Source organism: Microcebus murinus, chromosome 18 (genome assembly GCF_040939455.1).
Source record: "Microcebus murinus isolate Inina chromosome 18, M.murinus_Inina_mat1.0, whole genome shotgun sequence".
Taxonomy (NCBI): domain Eukaryota; kingdom Metazoa; phylum Chordata; class Mammalia; order Primates; family Cheirogaleidae; genus Microcebus; species Microcebus murinus.
In genome coordinates, this window is record NC_134121.1 from 46,776,517 (window position 1) to 46,803,596 (window position 27,080).

Genomic DNA, 27,080 nt, shown 5'->3' on the forward strand with positions numbered 1-27,080 from the left:
TGTCTTCCCTGAAGCCTTTCCAAAATCATTTAAGCATACTCTGGTCTATCTGAAAATTTAATAAACAAACAAAAACTCTTTTTGGACATCACACCCTTCAACACTACCCCTTCAAAATGGAACTTCCCTAAATATAGTAATTACCTTCCCTGGCTGCCTTTACTATTCTCCCCTGCACCCTCAGCAAACCTCCCCCACTACAATGGTCAGACTCCCATCAAGGTCACCAATGACCTTCATGTCACCAAACCCAACAGACAATATCTTTGTTGGCCTCTTGGGAGCATTTGATACAATTAATAACTTCCCTCTTTCTTAAGTTTCTTTTCTTGGCTTCTGTGACAGCACATTCTCTCCCTCAACCCCTTTCCTCACTGGTTACTCTCGCTCAGTCTCCTTTGTCAATTCATTCTGTTTTACTCAGTTTCTAAATGTTAACACACCTCAGAAATAAATTCTAGGCCTCCTCTTCATCTCAACACCCACCCTTTCTATAAGTGACTTCATCTACTCCCATGGTTTCAATGGCAGTCTATACACAGATAACTCCTTTTCTTTTTTTTTTTTTTGAGACAGAGTCTCGCTGTGTCACCTGGGCTAGAGTGCTATGGCGTCAGCCTAGTTCACAGCAACCTCAAACTCCTGGGCTCAAGCAATCCAACTGCCTCAGCCTCCTGAGTAGCTGGGACTACAGGCGCGTTCCACCATGCCCGGCTAATTTTTTTTCTATTTTTAGTTGTTTGGCTAATTTCTTTCTATTTATAGTAGAGATAGGGTCTCGCTCTTGCTCAGGCTGGTCTTGAACTCCTGAGCTCAAGCAATCATCCCGCCTCAGCCTCCCAGAGTGCCAGAGATAACTCTTGAATCTACTGCCAAGCAGACCTCTCTGCTGAGTGTCAGACCAGCATATCCAACAGGCCACTCAACATTTCCAATTTAATTATCCTATATGAACCTAGACTTTAACGTGTTCAAAACAGAATTCATGATCTTTCCTCTAGAAATCTGCTTCTCTGCTAATGTTCCCAATCTTAGTAAATAAACAGCACCATTTACCAAGTCATGTATGTCAGAAACCTGGGGGTCATGTTTGATACCTCTGCCCATATTTAATCTACCCAATATTTCTAAGCTTCGGCTTCCTCATCTACAAAATAGGGATAACAACAGCATCTACCCTCACAGGAGTGAAGTGAGGTTTAAATGCGATAACATGTATAAAAGTGCTAGCAGAGTAACTGGGAGACAGTAAGGGCTCAAAGAATTTTAGCTTAAGTATGAATGATGATAATCATGAAGCCTTTTTTATTCTGCCTCCTAAATATTTCTCAAATTATTCTACTTTTCTCCATCTCCACTACCACCACATTACTTCAAACCACAATAAGTTCTCATTAGGACTGATGCAACTGCTTCTAACCATTAGTCTCTACTGTATCTTTTTGCCCACCAATCTATTCTTCATCATAAAGCAGACATTATGATGTCTTTTTTTTTTTTTGAGACAGAGTCTTGCTCTGTTGCCCAGGGTAGAGTGCTGCGGCATCAGCCTAGCTCACAGCAACCTCAAACTCCTGGGCTCACGCTATCCTCCTGCCTCAGCCTCCCGAGTAGCTGGGACTACAGGCATGCGCCACCATGCCCAGCTAATTTTTTCTATATATTTTTAGTTGTCCAATTAATTTCTTTCTATTTTTAGTAGAGATGGGGTCTCGCTCTTGTTCAGGCTGGTTTCAAACTCCTGACCTTGAGCGATCCGCCCAGAGTGCTAGGATTATAGGCATGAGCCACCGCGCCTGGCCATGATGATGCTTTGAAAACAGAAATCTGATCATGTGACTTCACTGCTTAAAACCCTACAAATGGTTTCCCACTGCTCCTAAGATACAGTCTAAATCTTTTAACACAGCCTACAAGGTTTTGTGTGAACTGGCTGCTGTTTACTTCTTCAGTTTCACATCTAGCCAATCTCATCTTTCTGTTTCAAGCTCCTTCCTGCCCCAAACTTTTTCACATGCTGGTCCCTCTGCCTAGAACATCTTCCCCCATTACTTTGTTTGGCCTGTTTCTCCTCATCCTTCAGGTCCCCGTTTAATGTGTTCATCTCAGAGAGCTGTCAATCCTCGACCTTTGGAAGGAGTTAGGTTCCCTTATCATCTGGTCTCATGAAACTTTTCTGTTGTCATACTAATCATAACTGTAAATTAATGATCTGTGAATGGAATGTCCTTCCCTTTTTGTCTACTTGATAAAATCCTAACTCATCCTTTGAGGCCTAAATTAAACATCATCTCTAGCTTTCCCTGACCACCCTTATGCAAAATAACTTGCATTCACTTATACCTTTACACGTAAACACTGTAGTAGGAATTTATTTATAAGTCTTTTTTCATGACCAGACTGAACACTTGAATGTCTTTGTATCCCCAGCAACTAGTTCATGACTAAAATATAGCAAGTACTCAGTAAATATTTATTTAATTGAATCAAGTGCTATGTGGTATCATGCAGTCTATTAAGTACCACATACATTTAGATATAATCGTATAAGAAAACGAGTTGCTATCATTCACCAGTAACATTCCACCCTAATAAAATTTTAATTTGTACACAATATTGGTACACTGACTGAAATACTATTTTCAGATCATGAACAAGTTTAAGAACTGAAAACAATTCACTTTTCTGGAATGTGCTAAATGGCTTTTAAAAAATGTTGCTTTTTTTTTTTTTTTTACTTTAATGTCATCTCATCATACATTCCCACCTTCTAAAAGGACGCTGACCAATGGTGTGCGGTCACTGTTTTTTGTCTGCTGAACCAGCAGCTCTCCATCATCCAGAACTCGGGTAACTGGGTCACCCCATTTGATGATACCATTCATAATGTAACTTGCATAATCTTCTTGGTTTGTGCCAAATGCCTATTGAGGAAAAGGATAGTTTAAAGCATTTTGAACATTAGTATTAAAAACTAAGATATTAAAAAGTATAAAAGATGAATAATAGTTTCTACATACTAAAAGTATTGAGCACAACTCTGTATTCATGTAAAAAGCTTAGAAAGCAAAAAAAAACTATTTTATAATTTCTCTTTTAACTTTTTACCCAACAGGAAAAAAGAAAGCTGATTTGGGTGACTTAATGGAATAAAAGCCATAGATCCTAGGCTGAGATTTGACCAAAGCCCAAACCCTCACAATTCCTGGCAAAAAGAGTATGTTCCAATGTGCTTGCTTCTACAAAGTGTATGCAGTTTGTGGCCTTTCTGTTAAGAATAAAAAAAAAAAGAGAGATTATGGACTTATTATAGAAATTAGAAACAGCTCAGCAGACAAATACACTTTCCTAACACTGACTATAGGTGCTATGGATTAAAATGGGACATCAACTCTGTGGTACGGGATGTTAAGTTAAATGGCAGTAAGGGTAAGTTTATATGTGTAAATATAAGATTTAGAATGAGACAGATATGAGCAGCTGTAATGAAAGATTGAAGGATTAGAAAAGGAAATAAAAGCAATTACAATAATTTTGTGTTCACTACATAATAGGGCTTAAATCACTTTTTTTTCATTTTCAATTTCTAATGTCAAAGATTATAACTCCCATCAAAATAGTTGTCAAAAACAGGCAATAACTTTTAGTAATTATGATTGAATTGGATTTTCACAAGGCTAACAGGAGAATAAATAAGTAGGAAAACATAACCCAATGTACATATAAAGGTCATGTATCCTGAGAATTTTAACCTTTTAAAGATTATCACATCTCTGAAAAAGTCAATTTGTTATTACCTGATATATGAAATAATTTTAACAGTTCATTAGAACTTACACCTCACAGAAAGTCAATTTTGTAATAATGCCTCTCAAATAGTATCCAGTGGTCTCATGTCCTATTACTTTGCCACAAAAAGATTTTCAGGCCGGGCGCGGTGGCTCACGCCTGTAATCCTAGCTCTCTGGGAGGCCGAGGCGGGTGGATTGCTAGAGGTCAGGAGTTCAAAACCAGCCTGAGCAAGAGCGAGACCCTGTCTCTACTATAAATAGAAAGAAATTAATTGGACAACTGATATATATATAAAAAATTAGCCGGGCATGGTGGCGCATGCCTGTAGTCCCAGCTACTCGGGAGGCTGAAGCAGAAGGATCGCTCGAGCCCAGGAGTTTGAGGTTGCTGTGAGCTAGGCTGATGCCACGGCACTCACTCTAGCCTGGACAACAAAGCGAGACTCTGTCTCAAAAAAAAACATTTTCAGACCACTCTTTGGGTAGTGTCCTTCCATATACTAGTCCTTTGATTCCTGAGTACAGATGAAAGTCCTCATTCTTTGGCCTGCATACAGCAAATTCAGTGGCCCTGTAAAACGTTTTCAAGGAAGAATCTAACAAATAGTGGTTGAGGGGCTATTCTAGAAAATTTATACGTTGGCTGGCTTTTGTCTTTAATTGTTCAAGGTATATACTCCACATCTCATGGCAGAATATTTAAGATGTTTGAACCATAATTATAATGGTGACTCTGTATGTCTCCCTTATACAGCCCAACATTTCATTCTTTGTTTTATCGTCCAGACCCCTGGAATAAATAAAAGTAATTTTTTAGTTCTTGCTTCCTCATAGCCAAATTATTTGCCAATAAAAAAATCTTAGCATTGCTCAGTAACTTTTTGAAAGTAATTATTTTATATTTAAAAGTCACAATAGTCTTAAAAACAGGGCTAAAGCAATTGACTTTTCTCTTCAAAGGAGATACTTGCAACAAATAATATTGTCAAGAATATAACAGCCAATAAGCATATGTTCAACATCACTAATCATTAGGAAAATGGAAATCAAAACTACAATTAAATTTCATCTTATACTCATTAGGAATGACCACTACAAAAAAAAAAATAGAAAATAGTAAGTGTTGCCGAGGATGTGGAGAAATCAGAACCCTTATGCACTGTTGGTGGGAATGTATAATGGTACAGCCACTGTGGAAATTGGTATGGTGGTCCTCAAAAAATTAAAAATAGAATTACCATATAATTCAGCAATTCCACTTCTGGGTATACACCAAAAAGAACTGAAAACATGATCTTTTTTTTTTGGAGACAGTCTCACTCTCTTGCCCTGGGTAGGGTTCAGTGGTGTCATCATAGTTCACTGCAACCTCAAACTCCTGGGCTCAAGCGATCCTCTTGCCTCAGCCTCCCTAGTAACTGGGACTATAGGTGTGAGCCATGACGCTGGCTGATTTTTCTATTTTTAGTAGAGACGGGGTCTTGCTCTTGCTCAGTCTGGTCTCAAACTCCTGAGCTCAAGGAATCCTCCTACCTCTGCCTCCCAGAGTGGTAGGATTACAGTCATGAGCTACCACGCCCAGCTGAAAACAAGGTCTTGAAGAGATATTTGTATAGCCATGTTTATAGCAGTATTATTCACAATAGCTAAAATGTGGGAGGAACTCAACTGTCCATTAATGGATAAATGGATAAGCAAAATTTAGTATATATATACACAATGGACTATTATTTAGCCTTCAAATGGAAGAAAATTTTGACATGTGCCACAACATGGATCAACCTTGAAAACAGCAACCTAAATGAAATAAGCCAGTCACAAAAAGGTAAATACCATATGTTTCCCCACTTATATGAGGTACTTATTCAAATTCAGAGACAGACAGAATGGTGGTTGCCAGTGATTGTGGGAGAGGGAAAAATGGGGAGTTATGTGGAGTTTCAGTTTTAAAAATGAAAAGAGTTCTGGAGATAGATGGTGGTAATAGTTATACAACATGATGAATGCATTTAATACCACTGAGCTGTATGTACACTTAAAAATGATTATGATGGGCCGGGTGTGGTGGCTCACGCCTGTAATCCTAGCTCTCTGGGAGGCCGAGGCAGGTGGATCGTTTGAGCTCAGGAGTTCGATACCAACCTGAGCAAGAGCAAGACCCTGTCTCTACTATAAATAGAAAGAAATTAATTGTCCAACTAATATATATAGAAAAAAAATTAGCCGGGCATGGTGGCACATGCCTGTAGCCCCAGCTACTCGGGAGGCTGAGGCAGCAGGATTGCTTGAGCCCAGGAGATTGAGGTTGCTGTGAGCTAGGCTAACGCCACGGCACTCGCTCTAGCCTGGGCGACAAAGTGAAACTCTGTCTCAAAAAAAAAAAAAAAAAAAGATTATGATGGTGCATATATATTTTTTTAATAGAGACAGGGTCTCACTGTATGGCCCAGACTGGAATGCAGTGGTGTGATCATAGCTCACTGCAGGCTTGAACTTCTGGGCTCAAACGATCCTTCCACCTCAGTCTCCCAGCTAGGACTACAGGCATGTGACATTGAGCCTACCTAATTTAAAAAAATTTTTTTTGTAGAGACAGGGTCTTGCTATGTTGCCCAGGCTGGTCTTGAACTCCTGGCCCCAGGAGAGACTGCAATGAACTAAGATCATGGCATTGCACGCTAGCCTAGGTGACAGAGTACAATCCTTTCTTTTTAAAAAAAAAAGAAAAGAAAAAAAACAAACACACAAAATAGGATCCCATTTGTATCCAACTGAATGGCCAAAATTAAGTCTGAAAATACCAAGTGTTGGAAAGGATGTAGAGCCAGAAGATATCTTTTACCTTATTGGGGTAAAACCACTGGGAAAATAGTTTGAAATTTTCTTTTAACGTTGGACATACATATACCCAATAACCCAGCAATTTTATTCCAAAATTTCTAAGAGAAACTCATTTAAGAATGCTTAATAACATTGCTTGTTTATAATAATAAAAAACTGGCCACTCGCAATTGACAGGAAAATAGATAAATTATAGTAGTCATACAATGGAATGCTACTCATTAATGAAAATGAATGATGTATAGCTATAGGAAATCATATGGATGACTCTTTTATAAAAACGTATTTAAGGCCGGGCGCGGTGGCTCACGCCTGTAATCCTAGCTCTCTGGGAGGCCGAGGCGGGCGGATTGCTCAAGGTCAGGAGTTCAAAACCAGCCTGAGCAAGAGCGAGACCCCGTCTCTACTATAAATAGAAAGAAATTAATTGGCCAACTGATATATATATAAAAAATTAGCCGGGCATGGTGGCGCATGCCTGTAGTCCCAGCTACTCGGGAGGCTGAGGCAGAAGGATCGCTCAAGCCCAGGAGTTTGAGGTTGCTGTGAGCTAGGCTGACACCACGGCACTCACTCTAGCCTGGAAAACAAACCGAGACCCTGTCTCAAAAAAAAAAAAAAACGTATTTAATAAAATAGCAAGTCCCAGAAAATTACATATATATTTTATTTTATATCATAAATATAGACTAATGACAGTAATGTGTCATGAATTAAAGATTAAGATTAATCTAATTCTGTGCACCTGAGGTCCACTTAAGAAAAACAAACATACATACCTCTTTACAAACTGGGCCTTTCTACAATTTGTTTTTGTGCTAATCAGAACTCCAAATAATGGTTACTCAAATGCTAGTTGTTGTTTTATAGGAAAATGGGTTAATGACTTTATATTGTATTCTAAAGCTCTAACTATGACTATTTTGAGTATATTTTAAGAAAACTGATGCTTTTTTATAAAAAGGGTACCTAGGATAGTTAGTGATCTTATAAACTATAGCAGTTAGAGAACCAAAAGGTATAGAGCAAGAGAAAGGGATGCCTTGGAGAAGGATGGAGGAGAGAAAGAGAGAGGGGAAGATCTGAGAGTTAATTTTAAATATAATAACTGACATATGGAGAATGGACTGAATTTAGGTTTCTGTAGCATGGGATTTTATAAGAACCAATAAGAAAACTAATCCTAGTTCAATATAAAGTAAAACCTAATAATTAGAAAGTCTAGTACCTCTTGTATTATCCTAGATGGAAATGGGGCCCACTCTATTAAATGAAGTATCACAAAAATGGAAAAACAAGCACCACATGTACTCACCATCAAATTGGTATTAATCCATCCACACTTGTGCACATATGGTAGTAACATTCATTGGGTGTTGGGCAGGTGGGAGGGGGAAGGAGGGGATGGTTATATTCACACCTAATGGGTACGGTGCACATTGTCTGAGGGATAGACACACTTATAGCTCTGACTTGGCAGGGCAAAGGCAATATATGTAACCTAAACATTTGTACCCCCATAATATTCTAAAATTTTAAAAAATATATTAAAAAAAAAGAAAGTCTCAAAAATGATAGTCTGCTTTATAAGATGGTAAGCACCCTATCATGAGAAATATTTAGGTATTGGTTAATCACCCAGTCATTACAGTTATTGTATAGATGTTTCTTATATTGGATACTTCTAATACTAAAATTTTCTCATTTTATAAAACTGCATATAACCTTTTGTAATACTGGGTAAAGTGGCACTTATTTTACTCCTGAATTATTATTATTATGTTTTGGCTTATATATCATTCAATATTCATACTCACTGGTTTGATATCATTCTCCAAAGAAGCAAGGAAGTCTCCTCTTGTCACCTGCAGGCTCTCCGCTTTCTCCATGTCCACTTCCACTTTAGTACTGGCCTAAGTATAAATGAAAACAAAATGTAAGGACTTCCCAGATTTAAGAATATTTTCAGCCTAAGAATATAACACCTGAGGATAATAAAGTATATTTTCACAGATCAAAAACTCAAATCATATGTATAAGGGATTAATATCCAGAATATATAGAGAACTCCTAAAATTAAAAAAAAACCCAACCCAATTCAAAAATAGGCAAAGGACTTGAATAGACATTTCTGAAAAGAAGATAAACAAATGGCCTTAAATGAGAACATGAAAAGATACTTAACATCACTAATCATTAGGGAAATGCAAATCAAAACTACAATTAAATCTCACTTCATACCCATTATGATGATCACTACCAAAAAAAATAGAAAATAATAAGTGTTGGTGAGGATGTGGAAAAATCAGAACTCTTATGCACTGTTGGCAGGAATGTAAGATGGTACAGCCATTGTGGAAATTAGTATGGTGAATTACCATATGATCCAGCAATTCCACTTCTGGGTATATACCCAAAAAAACTGAAAACAGGTTCTTGAAGATATTTGCACAGCCATGCTTATAGCAGCATTATTCACAATAGCTAAAACATGGAAGCATCCCAAATGCCCACAGATGGATCAATGGATAAGCAAAATGCAGTATATACATACAATGGACTATCTATTATTCAATCTTAAAAATTTGACATATGCTGCAACATGGATCAATCTTGAGGACATTATTCTAAGTGAAATAAGCCAGTCACAAAAAGACAAATACCTTGCTGGGCATGGTGGTTCATGCCTGTAATCCTAGCACTCTGGGAGGCTGAGGTGGGTGGATTGCTCGAGGCCAGGAGTTTGAAACCAGCCTGAGCAAGGGCAAGACCCCATCTCTACTATAAATAGATGGAAATTAATTGGCCAACTAATATATAGAGAAAAAATTAGACAGGCATGGTGGCGCATGCCTGTAGTCCCAGCTACTCAGGAGGCTGAGGCAGAAGGATCGCTTGAGCCCAGGAGTTGGAGGTTGCTGTGAGCTGGGCTGATGCCACAGCACTCACTCTAGCCTGGGCAACAAAGTGAGACTCTGTCTCAAAAAAAAAAAAAAAAAAAAAAAAAAAAAAAAAAAAGACAAATACTGTATGATTTCCCACTTATAAGAGGTACTTATTCAAATTCAGAGACACACAGAATGGTGGTTGCCAGGACTGTGGGGAGGAGGAAATGGGGAGTTATTATTTACGGGTACAGAGTTTCAGTTTTACAAGATGAGAAGAGTTCTGGAGATGGGTGGTGGTGATAGTTATATAAAGTTATAAATGCATTTAATACCATTGAACTATACACTTAAAAATGGTTATGATGGTAAATTTTATATGTATTTTAATACAATTAAAAAATTAGAAAAAACAAACAAAACATATCTCTCAAATTCACAAACATGTATACCCTTTTTCTAAACAATTCCATTTCTAGGAATTTATCCCATGAATACATTCACAAATGTATACAGCTACATGAACAAGGATATCTAGTATAATAATCTGTAATAACAAATGATTGGAAGCATAGTAAATGTCCATCATGAGGAGGCCAATTAAATAAATTAAATAAATAAAAACAACACATCTGTGCCAAAGAACACTATATAGCCATTTTTGTAAAAAAAAAAAAAAAAAAAAGAGCCATGAGTAAGAGAAAATATATATACCGTCTTACAGAGAGTAAGAATAGTGAAAAATACATACAAAAAGAAAATACACACAAAGCATAAGAATAATGGTTTTCATCCTTGGCTGTACATCAGAATAACCTCTAGAGCCTTTCGAGATATATATTAATAGATGCCCAGCCCTATTGCCTCAGAATTTTGATTTAACAGGTCTACTAGAGTGCCCAGGCGTTTACTGTTTTATAAAGTATAACAGGTGATTCTGATACTGAACCATGTTTAAGAACCATTACTCTAGGAGACCAAGAACCTAAAACTTTGATTTGAACTCATGCTTTTTGCTTGAGAATCTATATGCCAACTCCAGATATTCTACTTAGTGCACCTGGACCTAACACTTAGACATCTGGAGAAGCATCAAGGCCTTTATCAGCACTTGGAGCTGCCTAGACCTGATGAGTGATTAAGATACCAACACATTTTTTAATGCAACTGGGCTCACTACCAATAGCACAAAGGGAGTCTAATTTTTAAATTGGTATCATGGTTTTTTTTTAAAAAAAAATCTTTAAAAAAAGGTGACTATAAAATAAAAGCATGTTAAATAAATATCAACCTTCTGTTGATTATTATAAAATGAGTCATGTTCCTTTAGGAACAGACTGCTGAGACAAATGAAATGACAGACATGGAAAAAAAAAAGCCTGTGGGATAAAAAGAACCATATCAGGAAACTGGATCAAGATGGCAAACAGAACACATTAGGTGTCTCCCTTCCTGCCCCAAATCCCATGAAATGAAAGTGAGAGGGAAAGGTTAAAAATCATGGGAGATAAATCCAGAAGTCTTAACACCAATCTAACAGGAGTCTCAGAAAGATAGGAAAAAAGGATGATAGAGAAGAAACAACAGAAGACAGAAGAGAAAAACATTTTCCACAGCTGAAGAAAGGTATGTTGTTGCAGTTTAAAGGATTCAATGAGTGGTCAGGATAAATGAAAAGAAACCTACATCTATCTACACCCACTGTTGTAAATTTTCAGAGCACCAAACATGAAGAAAAAAGTCCTGGAACCTTTCTGAGAGACAAAACCAGGTTGCCTGTAAAGAAACCAGAATAAGACTGGTATGATAACTCTCCCTGGCAACACTAGACTAGAAGACAATGAAACCACATCTTCAAAATATGTCTGAGTATCTACCCTGGAAAATGACTCTGCTATATAGATAGAGAGGGACAGGAGAGCATTTTCACAACAGTATTATTTTCAATAGCTACAACTAGAAATAATCTATATGTTAAATATACTGTTTACTCATTCATTCATTGTATTAACTGAATGCCTACCATACACCAAGCACTGTTCTAGGAACTAGAGACATAGTAAATAAAACAGACAAGGTCCCTGTCTTCACAGTCTTACATCTTAACACATTAACTACTATGTGAGTTGCATTTAACTCATGCTAGGTTTGAGCCCAGGGCCTCATGAAGCCTATGTAACTAACACGTCTGTTTACCTTGGGAGCTGTGTGGTACACAGGCAACTCACGCTGCCATGCTGCAGCATACATGTTACATGATAGGTGGCCCCCTGGGCAAAATCTTGCAGTTGGTTTGTGAAAATCTTACTTATTGGTGTTCTTATTGTTACAATTAATATTGACAATTTAATGGCATATAACTCATGCACAGAAAACAATAAGAAATAACAAAGTTTTCATTAAATTAAAAAGGATCGTTTTGTTTTTTAAGTTTTTATTCTATTTTTGTAATATAACATCATGGCCCCAAGAAAAAAAATTTTTTTCTAGTGTGACAGTCAATGTGTTAAATTATGTGGTAAGAGTCTAGAATACTGTGCATATGTCCAAAATGTACAGGCACTGACATGGAAAGCTATCCAAGACAGACTGGCAAGTGAAAAATGTAAATTACAGTACAATTCTATTAATGTTCATTTTTTTAAAAAAAGCACAAATGTATATGCATGTAAATGTAAAGAAAACAAACTATAAAGGTATCTCCCAAATGTTGGTTAACTTAGGAGATGGAAAGGAAAAGCTTGTTAGAGATGACCTTTGTCATTTTTCCCTACATGTTTTAGTATCCTTGAATCTTTTACAAAAAAATATATCCATGTATGACTTTTACACTTTCAAAAAGAGAGAAAATAATAACATTTAAAGCAGGGGTCCTCAAACTTTTTAAACAGGGAGCCAGTTCACTGTCCCTCAGACTGTTGGAGGGCCAGACTATAGTTTAAAAAACACTATGAACAAATTCCTATGCACAATGCACATATCTTATTTTGAAGTAAAAAAAACAAACGGGCAAAAACACCCATATGTGGCCTGCAGGCCGTAGTTTGAGGATGCCTGATTTAAAGAGACAAATATTCTACTTAATAGAACAATTAACATTTAAATTATTAATAGAACTTTCACTGGCACATGTAAGGCATTTAATAAACATTAATCACATTTATTTGGCATTTCTAAGTTTAAAAAAATGGTGTTATAGGAAACAGGCATCTCCATGAAAGAATTATGATAGTCCACAGTTTATAAATGTTTATAGTTCTTTCTAGTTTATAAAGTATGTTCATAGATGTTACCTCATTTTATACTTATACAAATTTGGAGACTTTCATAAGTCATTAAGGGTAGATACAGGATTTCCCTCCTGGGTCCTCTTAATAAAAGGGTTGATTCTGATTAAAACTTTTTTTTGCTGGGTGCGGTGGCTCACGCCTGTAATCCTAGCTCTCTGGGAGGCTGAGGCGGGCAGATTGCTTGAGGTCAGGAGTTCGAAACCACCCTGAGCAAGACCGAGACCCTGTCTCTACTATAAATAGAAAGAAATTAATTGGCCAACTAATATATAGAGAAAAAATTAGACAGGCATGGTGGCGCATGTCTGTAGTCCCAGCTATTCAGGAGGCTGAGGCAGTAGGATTGCTTGAGCTCAGGAGTTTGAGGTTGCTGTGAGCTAGGCTGACGCCACGGCACTCACTCTAGCCTGGGCAACAAGGCGAGACTCTGTCTCAAAAAACAAAACAAAACAAAACAAAACAACAACAAAAAACCTTTTTGACACATCTAAAAGCATTCTACAAGGTACAAACCCTTAGGAAAAAGTGAAGAAGCAAGCTCTGACAAAATCACACTAAAATCAATGGCATTACCAGCCTAATTTTAAATATCCCTTCCCTACATAACCCTAATCCCATGAATTCAAATGATGGAAACATATAGTAATATGAAAGAGAAATCTCATCCATCTTTCAATGTTTGTCAGAAAATATGACAGGTTTCAGGACTGAAGCTGGTATGAAACTTGTCTTTTTAATGATTATTAAGAAAGGACTTACCCAATGAATCAAAAGCAAATGAAGATAGCTAAGGGGAAGAGGTGTTTTAGAACAGGTTGTATTCAGGTACTCCTGATAAGTTCTAGTGTAACAAGAAGTTATATTATTGTAAGCAACCAATATTCCAATTGTAAATTATTCCTACTTGGTCATTAAAATAAATTTTCTAAGGACTTCTCTTAGCTAACTTTTAGTATTTTATCAAAATTTATAAGCTCTTATTTTCAGGTCTACAAGTCTGAATTTTTACTCATTCAGAAAACCTTTTCTCATTTGCTTGAATTAGTAAGATTTTTTTCTGCATTTTATTTATAACGGCTAATCAATATAGAAGAGGCAGCATCTTTCAGCTTATACCTGCAGAAACTAATAAACTTGTATTTCAACACTAGCAAATATCAAGTGGTCACCCTTAAATTTCATAACCTTTTAAATCTGACCTTTTAAAGTTCTTATCATTCCTCTTAAATTAAGGGTAGAAGGGACCTTAATCAATCAAAAATTCTACAGAAAATAAGAAATAATTTTATTGAAATTCTGCAAATATAACTCAGAGCTTTAATTCAGTTGGAAAGCATATGTGTGTGTGTCCTCAATTTACTTCCTTATAACAGATTAGAGAAGAAATCTGAGTTACGAATCTTCTCTACCTGAAGCAGAAATTCTTTTCAAGGTAAAAACAACCAAATGTCACATGAATTTTAGATGACCGCAAACATGGGTTCAAGTACAAATGACATGAACATCAGGTGTTCATGACCAGATTTTCCACTTGTTTCAGAAAGCCTGAAAAAAAACAGTTTAACAGGAAAGACTTGTTTAGTCCACCTAAATCTTTGTTTGGCCCTAAATCTTTTGAAAGGGAAGCAAAATAACACTAATAATGGCTTTTTATAACATGAAGAACATCATGAATGTTGTGGAAGTTTTAAAGTTCTATAACAACTTTTAATCATAAATTTCAAATTAAATAGTTATTCATCAATCACTACTTATAAAGCTATAAACATCTACAGCAATGGGAGACTAAAACTGTCTATCTTTTGTTCAGCTGAGGAGGCTTGCTGGAAAAATAGTGTTTAAAGAAAGAGCTCTGATAATACAGATTTTTTAAAAGGCAGGAAAGGAAATAAATGTTAGCAATATCTCTTTGGTCCAACGGATATTGATCACAAATCAATATGTATTACCTGAAGCTTAAACGGAATTCAACCATATGGAAAAAGTGAGGGAAATAATGTGAACTATTTGTACTACACCTTACTTGCAAATCTCTCATAAAAATGGTGGAGAAAAAAAAATAGCATTTCCCCTTGTTTGGCCAGAAACAAGAAAAGGTGAAAGCAATGTAATACATGACCAGACCTTCTGACTACAAAAATCTGCTATCTTCCCACTATTCCTCATTGCCTTGTATGTAGGTAAATCCAACATATGCTTAGAGAAAGCATGTTTCTTATTGAGACAATGGTTTAGAGTGACATTTGGGATTAGGATTACTATAGTAAAGATGAAAAATGACTAAATAACGAAAAAATCCCATGGCCAATGAATACAATAAATCTGATAACTAGTAAACTAGTTATTGTGGGTCATATCAAGATGCACAGGCTGGGTGCAGAGGCTCATGCCTGTAATCCTAATACTTTTGGAGGCCAAGATAGAGGATCACTTGAGCCCAGAAGTTTGAGACCAGCCTGGGCAACACAGTGAGATCCTTTCTCTCTATAAAATTAAATAATTAGCCAGTCACTGTGGCCAGTGCCTGTCATCCTAGCTACTCTGGAGGCTAAGGCAGGAGGATTGTCTGAGCCCAGGAGTTCGAGGTTACGGTGAGCTATGATCATACCACTGCACTCCAGCCTGGGCGACAGAGCAAGATCTTGTATCTTAAGAAGAAGAAGAAAAAAAGATGCCTTCATGTGGAATGACATGAAAGATGAAAGTATGGTAGGGAGCAATTTTCACATCATTTACGTAATTTTTCTTGAAGTCACCATCACTCTTTATAAAGACATTTCTTGTCTCAAACTCCTGTTTTTCGTTTTCTTTTTTTTTGAGACAGAGTCTCACTCTTTTGCCCGGGTAGAGGGCCGTGGCTTCAGCTTAGCTCACAGCAACCTAAAACTCCTGAGCTCAAGCAATACTCCTGCCTCAGTCTCCCGAGTAACTGGGACTACAGGCATGCGCCACCATGCCCGGTTAATTTTTTATATTTTTAGTTGCCCAGCTAATTTCTTTCTATTTTTAGTAGAGACAGGGTCTCACTCTTGTTAAGGCTGGTCTCGAACTCATGAGTTCAAGCGATCCTCCCACATCAGCCTCCCAGAGTACTAGGATTATAGGTGTGAACCAACACGCCTAGCTTAAGACATTTATTATATCAAGAAGGAAGAATGAAAAATAGGCCCTAAATGGATCCATTCTATAAAGGACCCAATATTATATTCCCATAATATCCAAACCATTGGCATTCTTGAGCTAGAAGAAAGCTGTACCTATTAAGTAGGGAAATTATGACTTATGGATATAGTTTGATTCAGAATACATGTATAAGTTTATTCATTACAAAATATTTACTGAACACCCACCATGTGCTCAGTGCTCAGTATTTTGACCTATTTAGAGTACTGGAGGGGATTCAGAGATGAATGTGATATGGACTGAAAGTCTAGAATAGCAAAACTTTTTCTGTAAAGGGTCAAACAGTAAATATTTTAGGCTTTGTGGCCCATGTACTCCCTGTTGTATGCACTCAACTCTGCCATTGTATTAATAGTACGAAAGCAGTCATAGACAATATATAAATTAATGGGTGTGGTTATGTTCCCCTCAAAAATTTTATTTATAAAAACTGGTGGTTAGATTTGGCCCATGGACCATAGTTTGCTGACTCTTGCTCTAGAACTACCAATAGGATGTACCCCAATATCTACAATATATTCAACTTAACTGTACAGGCTTTTATAATTTCCTGCCTGAACTGTTGTAAAAATTCCCCTCTCTTGTGTTACCAACTCCACTCTCCTAAATACTCCACTCGACACAGCTGCCAGAGTGATCTTATGTTTTTAACACTATGTCACTGCTATTCTTAAAACTCTTCAATGGCTTAGCACTACTCACAGAAAAAAAGTCCATACTTCTTAGCAGAGTATAAAAGGCTCTTTGTGCTATATCCCTGCTTTAGTCTCCTAACTTATCCCCACAATGTCTCTCTCTACCACCCCTCCCCTAACTTTTATGCTGAAGCAATACTAAATTACTCCAACACACCACAGTATTTTGTGTCTCTGTTCCTTTGCATATGTTGTTCCTTCTACCTAAAATGCCCTACCCCACCAGGAGACACTCATATCCACCCAGAAAATTCCTCTGTGAAGCTTCCTCTCACCTCTCAAGTTGACCACATCTGACACATTTTTACTTCCTTACCTTACATCTACTTTCTGTCACTGCATGTAGAAGATTAGACTGTGAGTTGCTTAATGGCAGGTAATTTACTTCTTTGCAGTTGTGTATTAACTCCTAGCATAGTGTCTGCATACAATAGGTGCTAAATAAATCTATTCTGAACCAAAGTCAACCAAAGGTTCCATATATGATACATTACTATTTCAAGAAGGAAAAGAGCACATCATTCTTAAAAGGGAAAATCAGAAAAGGCTTGAAGAAAGCAGTAGCACATGAGGTGGGTAATGAAAAGACAAATAACATCAAACATAAACATCCTCAATCAAGCAAAAACAAACAAACCACCACACCAAAAGCAGAGAAACTGAAAAATAAATTAATGTCTGATGACTGGTGAGTATTTCAGTTTGGCTAAAGTGTATGTAGAATCATTGGAAATACATCTGGAAAGGCCAGTTAGGGTCAGATCTAGAGGACCTGAAAGACCAGGTGAAGCTATACTTTGTTCTGTAGACATTGGAGAGTCATTGAAAACGTCTGAATGGTAGAATGATATGAAACAGGAAGGCTAATCAACATGGGTAGTGGCAGTGAGAACTGAAAGATACTGCCAAGATGGAATTGACAAAATGTGGCAAATGACTTGATGTAGGACACAGTAGAATGGCAGAAATCAAAGATAATCCTGAAGTTTTAAGCCTGGGAAATTGGGGTAAATGGGAAATAGGAGTAGGAAGGAAAGTAGTAAAAGTCAGTGAATTTGGTTATGGAATATTAAATTTGAGACCTGATAAAACATCCAGGTGGGGGTATTTAGTATGAATCAGACACTTTTAAGAGATGAGATATAAATCTAGGAGTTATTTATTTACAGGTGATAAGTAAAACCTGAAGAGGAGAGACGGTAAAAGATCAAGTATGTATCCTTGGTACATACTTCTGCCATAGTAATTATAAAATTTTTGTACTAATTTGAAAACATGTCCATTTCCCGACTCTGAATTCCTTGAGAGAAGAGGTCACGATTATCTTTGTGTCTCTTTCAAAAAAAAATCAAGTATTCAGTACATTTGCTGAATAAGGCAGCCTCATAATTCTAGTACATAGAAAATCCAACTTCCTATGACATGTTACAACTTAATACAGTACAAAGATTAAAAAAACACTTCTTTAAAAATCTTCCCCTTACATGTCTGTGTCAGCTAGTGACAACATGAGGTAGATGAGTCCATGATTACCATAGGACAGATGCTAATGTTATTTTTCTTCTTGCTACTCTGAAGATTTAGCAGTTGACAATTAATTCTTATTCCTTTTACCATCTCTCAACCATCAAAAGTCAGTATTACTCTAGCCGTTGGCATGCTTGAAAGGAAAGAGAAAGAATACTGGCATGGTATTCATAGGGCTGTAAACTCTTTATTTATTTGATTTTCCTGACCTTTATGTGTCTGTTCATAGCAGTGGACTGTGCTGCTCGCACTAGACCCTCCAGTTCAGCACCACTGAAGTTCTTGGTCTCTACGGCAAGTTCTTTGATGTCTACATCAGCAGAGAGTAACTGATGCCCTCTCATCCTTGCTGTGTGGATATGCAAGATCTGTAGTCGACCTTTTTCATCTGGCAAACCTGATAAAATTAAAATTAAAAATAAAACAGACATTTTTCTAGTCTCGAAAACATCATCAGAGGAGAGTATTATTATCCTAATGCTTTTCTTATAGGTACTGAAGCATGTAAACATCTGCTTCTCACGATATAAAACATTTCTAACAAACACTGAGTCATATAAAATTGTTCCTGCTAATAAACCCTAAATGCCACACCCCACCCATACTGATCAGTGGCAGATCTGCTTACCTATCTCCATTTTAACTTCCAGTCTTCCAGGTCGAAGGAGAGCCTCATCTATCAGATCTGGTCTATTGGTCATTCCTGAACACAGATGTTAAAACAAAACAACAAAAAAATTATCTGAGTTCAAAATTAAAATAAAATAGCCCTTTAATATATGTAAGAATAACAATTTACCTAACAAGCTAAGAGGACGTTCTACAAAAGTTAGATAGAAAACCAAATTATTCTCAAAAATAGCATTTGTTTTTGATCTGTTCTAATAAAAATACCTGAGACTCTGCGTTAGTATTTCACTATTGTACAAGTCAACAGAATATAAATGTAATGAAAATTTCCAATATTTAAAAAGAAAATTTAAAGTTCAGAGAAAGTAAGTACTCTGTCGGAGTGACAGAGAGGCAATGTGAATATGATCTCCCTAACTCCAAAGTCCCTTTCCTTTTTTGTAGGCTAGTGGTTTTCAGCCTTCATAAAATAGCAGTTTTTTTCCCCCAAAAGTCATCTTAAGAAGCAGCTCAGTACATTAAAACAGTTAAATAAGAAGTTATAATGATGATGTAGGATCTGAAGCTCGCTCCCTGGCCCTCCCTGACCCCGAAGCACCGCTGAGGACTTTTGGAAGCCTATAGGACTCAGTCTGAAAACCACCACGTTACATCATGCTGTCTTTCTCATCTGTAGGTGAGCTATAAGCTTAAACCTGCAAGTTACTAAAACCCATCTTTTATTTTTCCTATTAAGCTCAGGCATTAAAATAGTCAAATTCTTCAATATAACTTGATCCTAATTTAGAAACATTGGCAAAATAGTATAATTACAACCTCCATAGATCTCAATGCAAAACCTATATATCTAATGTTTTTGAAAGAATAGTACTTTGTTTAAAAAAGTAAACATACCAATGACTAGGATGTTGTTCAGCTGCTCTACCCCATCAATTTTGGACAGCAACTGGTTGACGACAGTGTCATGAACTCCTGTGCTACCAGCCATGCTCCCTCTCTGTTTGCAGATGGCATCAATTTCATCAAAGATGATGATATGCAAACCACTGTTAGCACCAAGCTATTAAGGGAAGAAATTATATTAAAGGTCATAATTTGAATGTATTATTAGACAAATCAAAAAAGCAAAACAAAGCTTCCAACAGATTGAGTTCTCTTCATTTTGACTAATAAATATAGCAAGTGGTTGTTGCCCACTCAACGGTGTTGGAACTGCAATCTCAGAATTCTGCAATCTGAAAATGCATTCAGGAACCTCATATTTAATAGCCATAAAACAAAATATGCATTATATACTGATATATAATGTGTATATATAGAAAGTGAATTATCAAATAACTATTAATTTATATACATTTCTTATCTCATTATTTGAAAGAACTCATATTTGTCAGACATATTTGTTAAGGCAGTGAGTGCAATTCTCTCCCATTTTCCCTCCCTGATTTTTGGTGAGAAGACTGTCCCAGAAGCAGTAGGTTTAATGTTTGTTTTATCACATTATATAGCTCAAGATTAACTCTACCCATAGGATGCCTGGGAATTGGGTAGATGGATGAAGAAACTAAACATGATTCATATTCACTTATATCACACATAAACTGATTACTTTTCCCTAACAATAAAGTGAGAATAGAGACACAATTGGTAAAACGAACTTGGTAAAGAGAGTGTGCTTCTTCTGCATAGTGATTTCTGTTTTAGCATATTGGAAATAGAGCCATCATTAAAATAAATTAGTTTATATATGTTGAACCTTTGACAGATGTAAACACCTTCGAATGCTAATAATTCATTAGGTTAATTTAACAAGGACCTTCTAATAATTTATATTAAAGTAATTAAGTCTGTTAGGGACAGAGTAAACTCTAGAAATTTTCTTTTTCTTTTTAAACAAAAAAAATTAGTGATCAACAAAACATGTGAAAATGAACGTAACCTAAATATGACAACATATGGATAAAAAAAATTAAATGATGACCATAATGAGATCAAGTATGGTTAGCATCCATTAAATCTCTGATAAGGACATAATTTTTTTAATAAGAGGCTTATTCACTTTAAGAGAACAAAGAGTTGCAAAATAAAATAGAAATAAAATTTTAAAATAAAATAAAGCCGGGTGTTTGATACATGCAACAACTTGGATGAATCTCAAAGACATTATGCTGAGTGAAGGAAGCCAGTCTCAAAAGGTTATATACTGTAATGACTCCATTTATAGGACATTCTCAAAAAGACACAACTACAAAGATGGAGAACAGATCAGTAGTTACCAGGGGTTATTGGCAAGAGAAGGGTGATCATAAAGGGACAGCATAAAGAATTTTTTGGGGGGGGTAATGTAAATGTTCTGTATCCTGATTTTGGTGGTAGTTTCATGAATCTATAGAAGTGTTAAAATCCATAAAGGTGGCCAGGCGTGGTGGCTCATGCCTGTAATCTGAGCACTTTGGGAGGCTAAGATGAGGGGAGGGGATGACTTAAGTCCAGGAGTTCAAGACTGGCCTGGGTAACATAGTGAGGCCTTGTCTCTACCAAAAAAAAAAAAAATTCATAAAAGTTACACCAGAAGAGAAAAACAAAATTTTATTGCATGATAATAATAATTATAAGCCAGAATAATAGAATAAATTCCATTATTCATATTCAGAGTACTATTCATTCTTTAATGCAATTCTATACATGATAGTTACATGTCTATCAAAGTTTCTAAAATTTAACTAGGTTTTATTTTTTTTCCTGACCATTACTTACAAATTGTTCTTCTTCCACAAATATTTTAAAACTTAATTTCAAATCTAAAAAAAATCAACTTCATTTCTCAATATCCATCTCACTTACTGAACAGATGTCTAATGATATGACAGCTTTCTTCTTATAAAAAAATTCAATACCAAACTGTTCATCTTTCCATCTATAGAAAAAACTGGGAATGAAGAATTATAAGTACAACCTTAGCTTTACCAAAGCACTGCTGTATATTAATTCTGGCCATCTTCAGTGTAAAACAAGAATACTTCTGTTTGTGACTGAAAAACTGTGAGATTTTACATTATTTTTTTAAATTCAAAGTTGTCTGCCCAATATAGCATGAAACAAAAAGCTTCTATAATGTATGAATTTTGCTGTCAATGTGCTTTATGTTGCTGCTGGCATCATGACTTCCTTCTCAGTCCAACCTCAGAAATCACCTATGTGGACAGGGACAAAGACAATAAGAACACTGTGTTTGATTAAATGATCAGAGGGTGATCCTGCCCTAAACATAATTTAGTACAATTCTGACCTTTTCAGAACCTTACTAATCTTGTTACCTGTCATCAGGTCCCTTCCCCCAACCTAGTCAGTACAATAACATCAATTTTTACAGGTGTATTTCTTAAATAAAGGCAAGTTCTTATTGCAGTAAATTAGGAATCAGGTAAGGAAGATGTCAAGATTAATATTCACAGATTAATATATTGAATCATCAATAACCTTTTTACCAAAGGATTTAAGTTTCCACAATGCAATCCTCGTCAATTCATTGGTTTCTAGCTGTTTTTACCACCTGCAAAGTCTTTCTCCATAGAAACAGAGCTGATGCTGTTGAGCCCCTGGCAACAGCTTTCGAAAGCGGCTGTTCTATATTTAACTAGTCTGACCTATATGCAAGTGTTCATCTCCATCAGCCTGGACTGTCCAGAATTACAGAGGTGATGCTTTCCTTTATTACGTAACACACATATACCCTCCATGGGGTCGTTAGCTAAGTATACCATGTAAAGATTGAGACAAGCATAACTGAAAATGCTGGCTATGACTAATATATATCTAGAAATTCTTTGCCAACTTGGTTTGTCATTAGCAGTATAATTTTAAAACTGCCTGCAAGTTTAAAAACAGCAATAAAGTTACCTGTGTAGTCATATGGAGACTATCACAACTGAGATTTTATAAAATGCTTCTTTACATGACATTTTAACTCATCTATGCCTAGTGCTTAATCCTTGCTATATCATCAGGGTCCATTGGAACCAACTGTCAGTTTTTGAGGACTTTTTTTTGAGCAGTTATAAGTATTTATAAAGATTGATATCTCATGACTCTTATTCCTTTTTAAAAGTCTTCCAAAGAACCAAAAGGAAAATATACTTTTAAGAATAGAATAAAACTAATTCTTATTTATTAAATATCTTATTTCCAAAAAAAAAAAAAAACTAATTCTATTTTACAATTATTATATGGATCCACTGGATCTTTTTTTGTAAGACACACTATGCTATTTCATCACCCTAGAAATTATGTCATCATTATTCATCAATTATTCCAAACTATGCTAAAAAAGATTAAAATAATAATATAGAAGAATGATGCAACAATGAAATAAATATCAGAATGACATCATTCTTCAGTTTTCTTATTGTGCTGCCCAAAGCACTGCATCATCTTTCAAGAAGGTATAAAAGAAGCCTGGAGATAACATCTTTGTGGCCTGATTTTAGCTTTTATTGAACACAATTGAGAATTCTGATAATTGTCTGGTCAGAATGGCAAAGCAAAACAACAGAGGAAGATGTTTTCCAATTATTAGATGAGTCAGAAGATGAATTCAAAGAGTGAGATAGCAGCACTTGAGACACTAATGAAGATGGTGAAATTAATCATTTAAAGTAAAATCTCACACCATCTGGGGGATGGACATGCTTGAAGCTCTGACTGGGGGGGGTGGTGGTGGTGGAGGAGGAAGGCAACACATGTAACCTAAACACTTGTACCCCCATAATATGCTGAAATTAAAAAAATAAAAATAAAAAAATAAAGTAAAATCTCAGACTATGTGCCTTCAGCTGGTGCTATTCTGTATATTTCTCAAACTCAAGCATCAATGAGTAAACAATATATTTCTAATCTAAGGACAAAAAGAACTTATTCAACAGAAAGTTTTCACTGTGTAATATTTTGTGACAAGAAAATAGACCATCCCATTTTGCTAAAAGGACACGTGACAGTATTCTTTCATCTTTTATGTCATTTGTGCACCAAAATTTTCCTTTTTTTTTTGAGACAGAGTCTTACTCAGTTGCCCAGGCTAGAGTGCTGTGGCGTCAGCCTAGCTCACAGCAACCTCAAACTCTTGGGCTCAAGCAATCCTTCTGCCTCAGCCTCCCGAGTAGCTGGGATTATAGGCATGCAACACCATGCCCAGCTAATCTTTTCTATATATTTAGTTGGCCAATTAATTTCTTTCTATTTTTAGTAGAGATGGGGTCTCGCTCTTGCTCAAACTAGTCTCAAACTCTTGACCTTGAGCGATCCTCCTGCCTCGGCCTCCCAGAGTGCTAGGATTACAGGTGTGAGCCACCATGCCCAGCCAAAATTTTCTTAATATAGTTTGTAAACAGAGAGATAGTGAAGGAAGGTATTACATAGAGAGGTGACCAGAAGAAATAGATGAAGTAGACATTTAAAAAATTAGACTGAACATTCTGAAAGCTGTCCACAAATCTAAAAATGAAAATATTTTACAATTATGGAATATATGATGGCCATCCTCTCTTAAACATATTTATGAGGCAATGATTTCCAAAAAATTCTTGAAGTATTATGCTTTGAAAATGTAAGTACAAGAAGAAGAACCAGAAATAATGATAATCTAGAACCTGTTAGAGATGTATTTGAAATTTAGAATCAGTATTTACAAGTTCATGCAGGACAACTGATCACCAGTTGGTTGTATTCAGAGGCTCCTGCCCATTTTGGTATACAGGTTGAACATCCCTAATCCAAAAATCCAAAATCCAAAAGGCTCCAAAATCTGAAAGGTGCATAACACCATTTATTCAGAGTCCTGAAGGGAGTTACTAAACAGTGATCTTTTAATCAAAACACAACATTGTAGGTGGCAATGGAAAGCCTGTTGTTGTTTGGTGTTGCTATTGTGTAACAGCTGTTACAGGTATTCTGGTAATTATATTGTGCTGCTTAGTTCCTCGAATACATTATTTTTCATTGTATTGATGGTGTGTCATATGTTTTACTGTTAAGTACTTATGTGTGAATAACTATAAGAAAATGATTACTTATTGGTAGCTTGTAAACTCAGAGTTAGAAATGATGGTGATGCCAAACAACCACAGACTGTCCATATGGGGTGTCTGAGATACTTACACTTTTGCTTTCTGGTGGTTGAATGTACACTAACCTTGCTTCATTAACAAGATTATTAAAAATAATGTATAAAATTATCTTCAGTCTATGTGTATATGGTGTATATGAAACATAAATGGATTTCATGTTTAGACGTGGGTCCCATCCCCAAGATATCTTATTATGTACATGCAAATATTCCAAAAACTGAAAATTCCAAACACTTCTGGTTCCAAGCATTTCAAGTAAAGGATACTCAACCTGTAAATGTCAGGAAAAAATGGAGTAAAAATTTAGTTTGCTATATTTAAATTCTTATTTAATATTTTAATAGTTTTTCATCAAGCCTTTATTCTTATGTTTGTAAATTATTTGGAAAAAAACGTAAAAATAATTTTTTAAAAGGAGTTTATTCAACTGGGTTGGTGAATGGTGGTGACTATTTTTCTTGGTATACTGAGGGTTAAAAAGATATTTGAAGCAGAAAAAAATTGTAGTATTACAGATAAATTGTAAAACTGAACTGGTTCTGGGACTCTGAAGAGCTGAAATCAGTTATTGGACTTGCATCAACCCACCAAGACCCATTTCTGCTGGAACCAATGAAGCTGAGAAAGTCAGAGTCTTGAATATGAACAAGAACTTACTTCCTTCTCTCCTGGAATGTTGGGAAGAAAACCAGGTTGTCTAAAATTGGAACAATCAAGCACCCAACAAGCAGAGTTAAAGCATTAAAAGGGTTAATATAAAGGCAATATTTAAAATTTTTTTAAGCTAGCCATGGTGGCTCACACCTGTAATCATAGCACTTTGGGAGGTTGAGGCAGGAGGACTGCTTGAGCCCAGGAGTTCAAGACCAGTCTGGGCAATAGTGAGACCATGTCTCTACAAGAAATAAAAAAATTAGCCAGGCATGGTGGCACATGCCGGTAGTCCCATGTAGCTGGGACTTTTTTGGCTAAAAAAAACAACAACATAGAATCAAGCTGTCAAATATCAAAAAATTCCTGTTACACTTATTGGAAATGCATTCAAGTTATAGATTAATATGGGCATAACTGTCATTTTTATATTATCAGTATTCCTATATATGAATATCTTATATCTCTTATTAGCTCTTTAAAAAAAGATTTTCAAAAACATTTATAATTTTCTCCTTAAAAGTCTTGTACATTTCCTGTTAGAGTTAATCTTTGGAACTTTATATTGTGATGCTGTTGTAAATGAAAAATTTTTTAAAGTTATGTTTTTCAGTATCGTTACATTTTCTTTGAGTCTTGTTATTCCTGTTTTGCTTTTCTAAAGTATCTGAGTTTTCTTTGTTTCCTTCTCAGCTCCCCCGTGCTTTGGAAAAGTTTGAGAGTTTTATACAATTTTCACATGCACATTTTACTTAAAGTTTCATGTTAGTTGATATTATTATCTTCTTCCCAAATAATACAAGGATCTTACATGGATTTAATTTACTTCCCAAATGCTTTGGCCCATATCTTAGTTCTATCCTTTAAAAAAAAAACACACCATATTAATCATTATTGTTGGTATTTCATACAGTGAATGCTTACTAAAATTTATCTTTTTTTGCACTTTTTAATTGCAAAATATGTTACGCACAGACAAAAGTTCATAAAATGTGAATATATTCCTTATTGAATTGTCACAAAATGAACATCCATGAATCCATAACAAGAAACAGAATGTTGCCAGCACCCTGAGAACACCTCTTCTCAACCAAGCACTCTTCCCCAACCTTTCCCCACAGGTAACTACAATCTGATTTTTGTGGCAATTATTTTTTTCCTTAAACACTATATTTTAGTTGAGCTTTATATAAATACATACAGTACGTACTTTTTTTTTTTTTTTAAAGAGACAATGTCTTCCTGTCACCCAGGCTCAAGTGTTCCTCTTGCCTAAAGCCTCCCAAGTATTAAATAGCTAGGATTACAGGTATAAGCCACTGCATCTAACATTCATTCACTCATTCATTTTTTGAGACAGGGTCTCACTCTGTTGTCCAGGCTGGAGTACAGTGGCATAATCATAACTTACTGCAGCCTGAAACTTCTGGGCTTAAGTGATCTGCCTGCCTCAATCTCCCAAGTT

General features: G+C 36.0%; 1 protein-coding gene across 2 annotated transcripts in view; it reads right to left on the bottom strand.

The window, feature by feature from the left end:
• Positions 1–27,080, bottom strand: part of NSF (N-ethylmaleimide sensitive factor, vesicle fusing ATPase) — a 145,026-nt gene that overhangs the window by 38,552 nt on the left and 79,394 nt on the right. For both annotated transcript variants that reach the window (XM_012751065.2, XM_075994646.1), the window contains exons 10-14: positions 19,737–19,902; positions 18,841–18,915; positions 18,422–18,609; positions 8,450–8,545; positions 2,768–2,924 (exon numbers count right to left, since the gene is read on the bottom strand). In XM_012751065.2, coding sequence (XP_012606519.1) covers positions 2,768–2,924; positions 8,450–8,545; positions 18,422–18,609; positions 18,841–18,915; positions 19,737–19,902 — 682 coding nt within the window. The remainder of the gene's footprint in view (positions 1–2,767; positions 2,925–8,449; positions 8,546–18,421; positions 18,610–18,840; positions 18,916–19,736; positions 19,903–27,080) is intronic.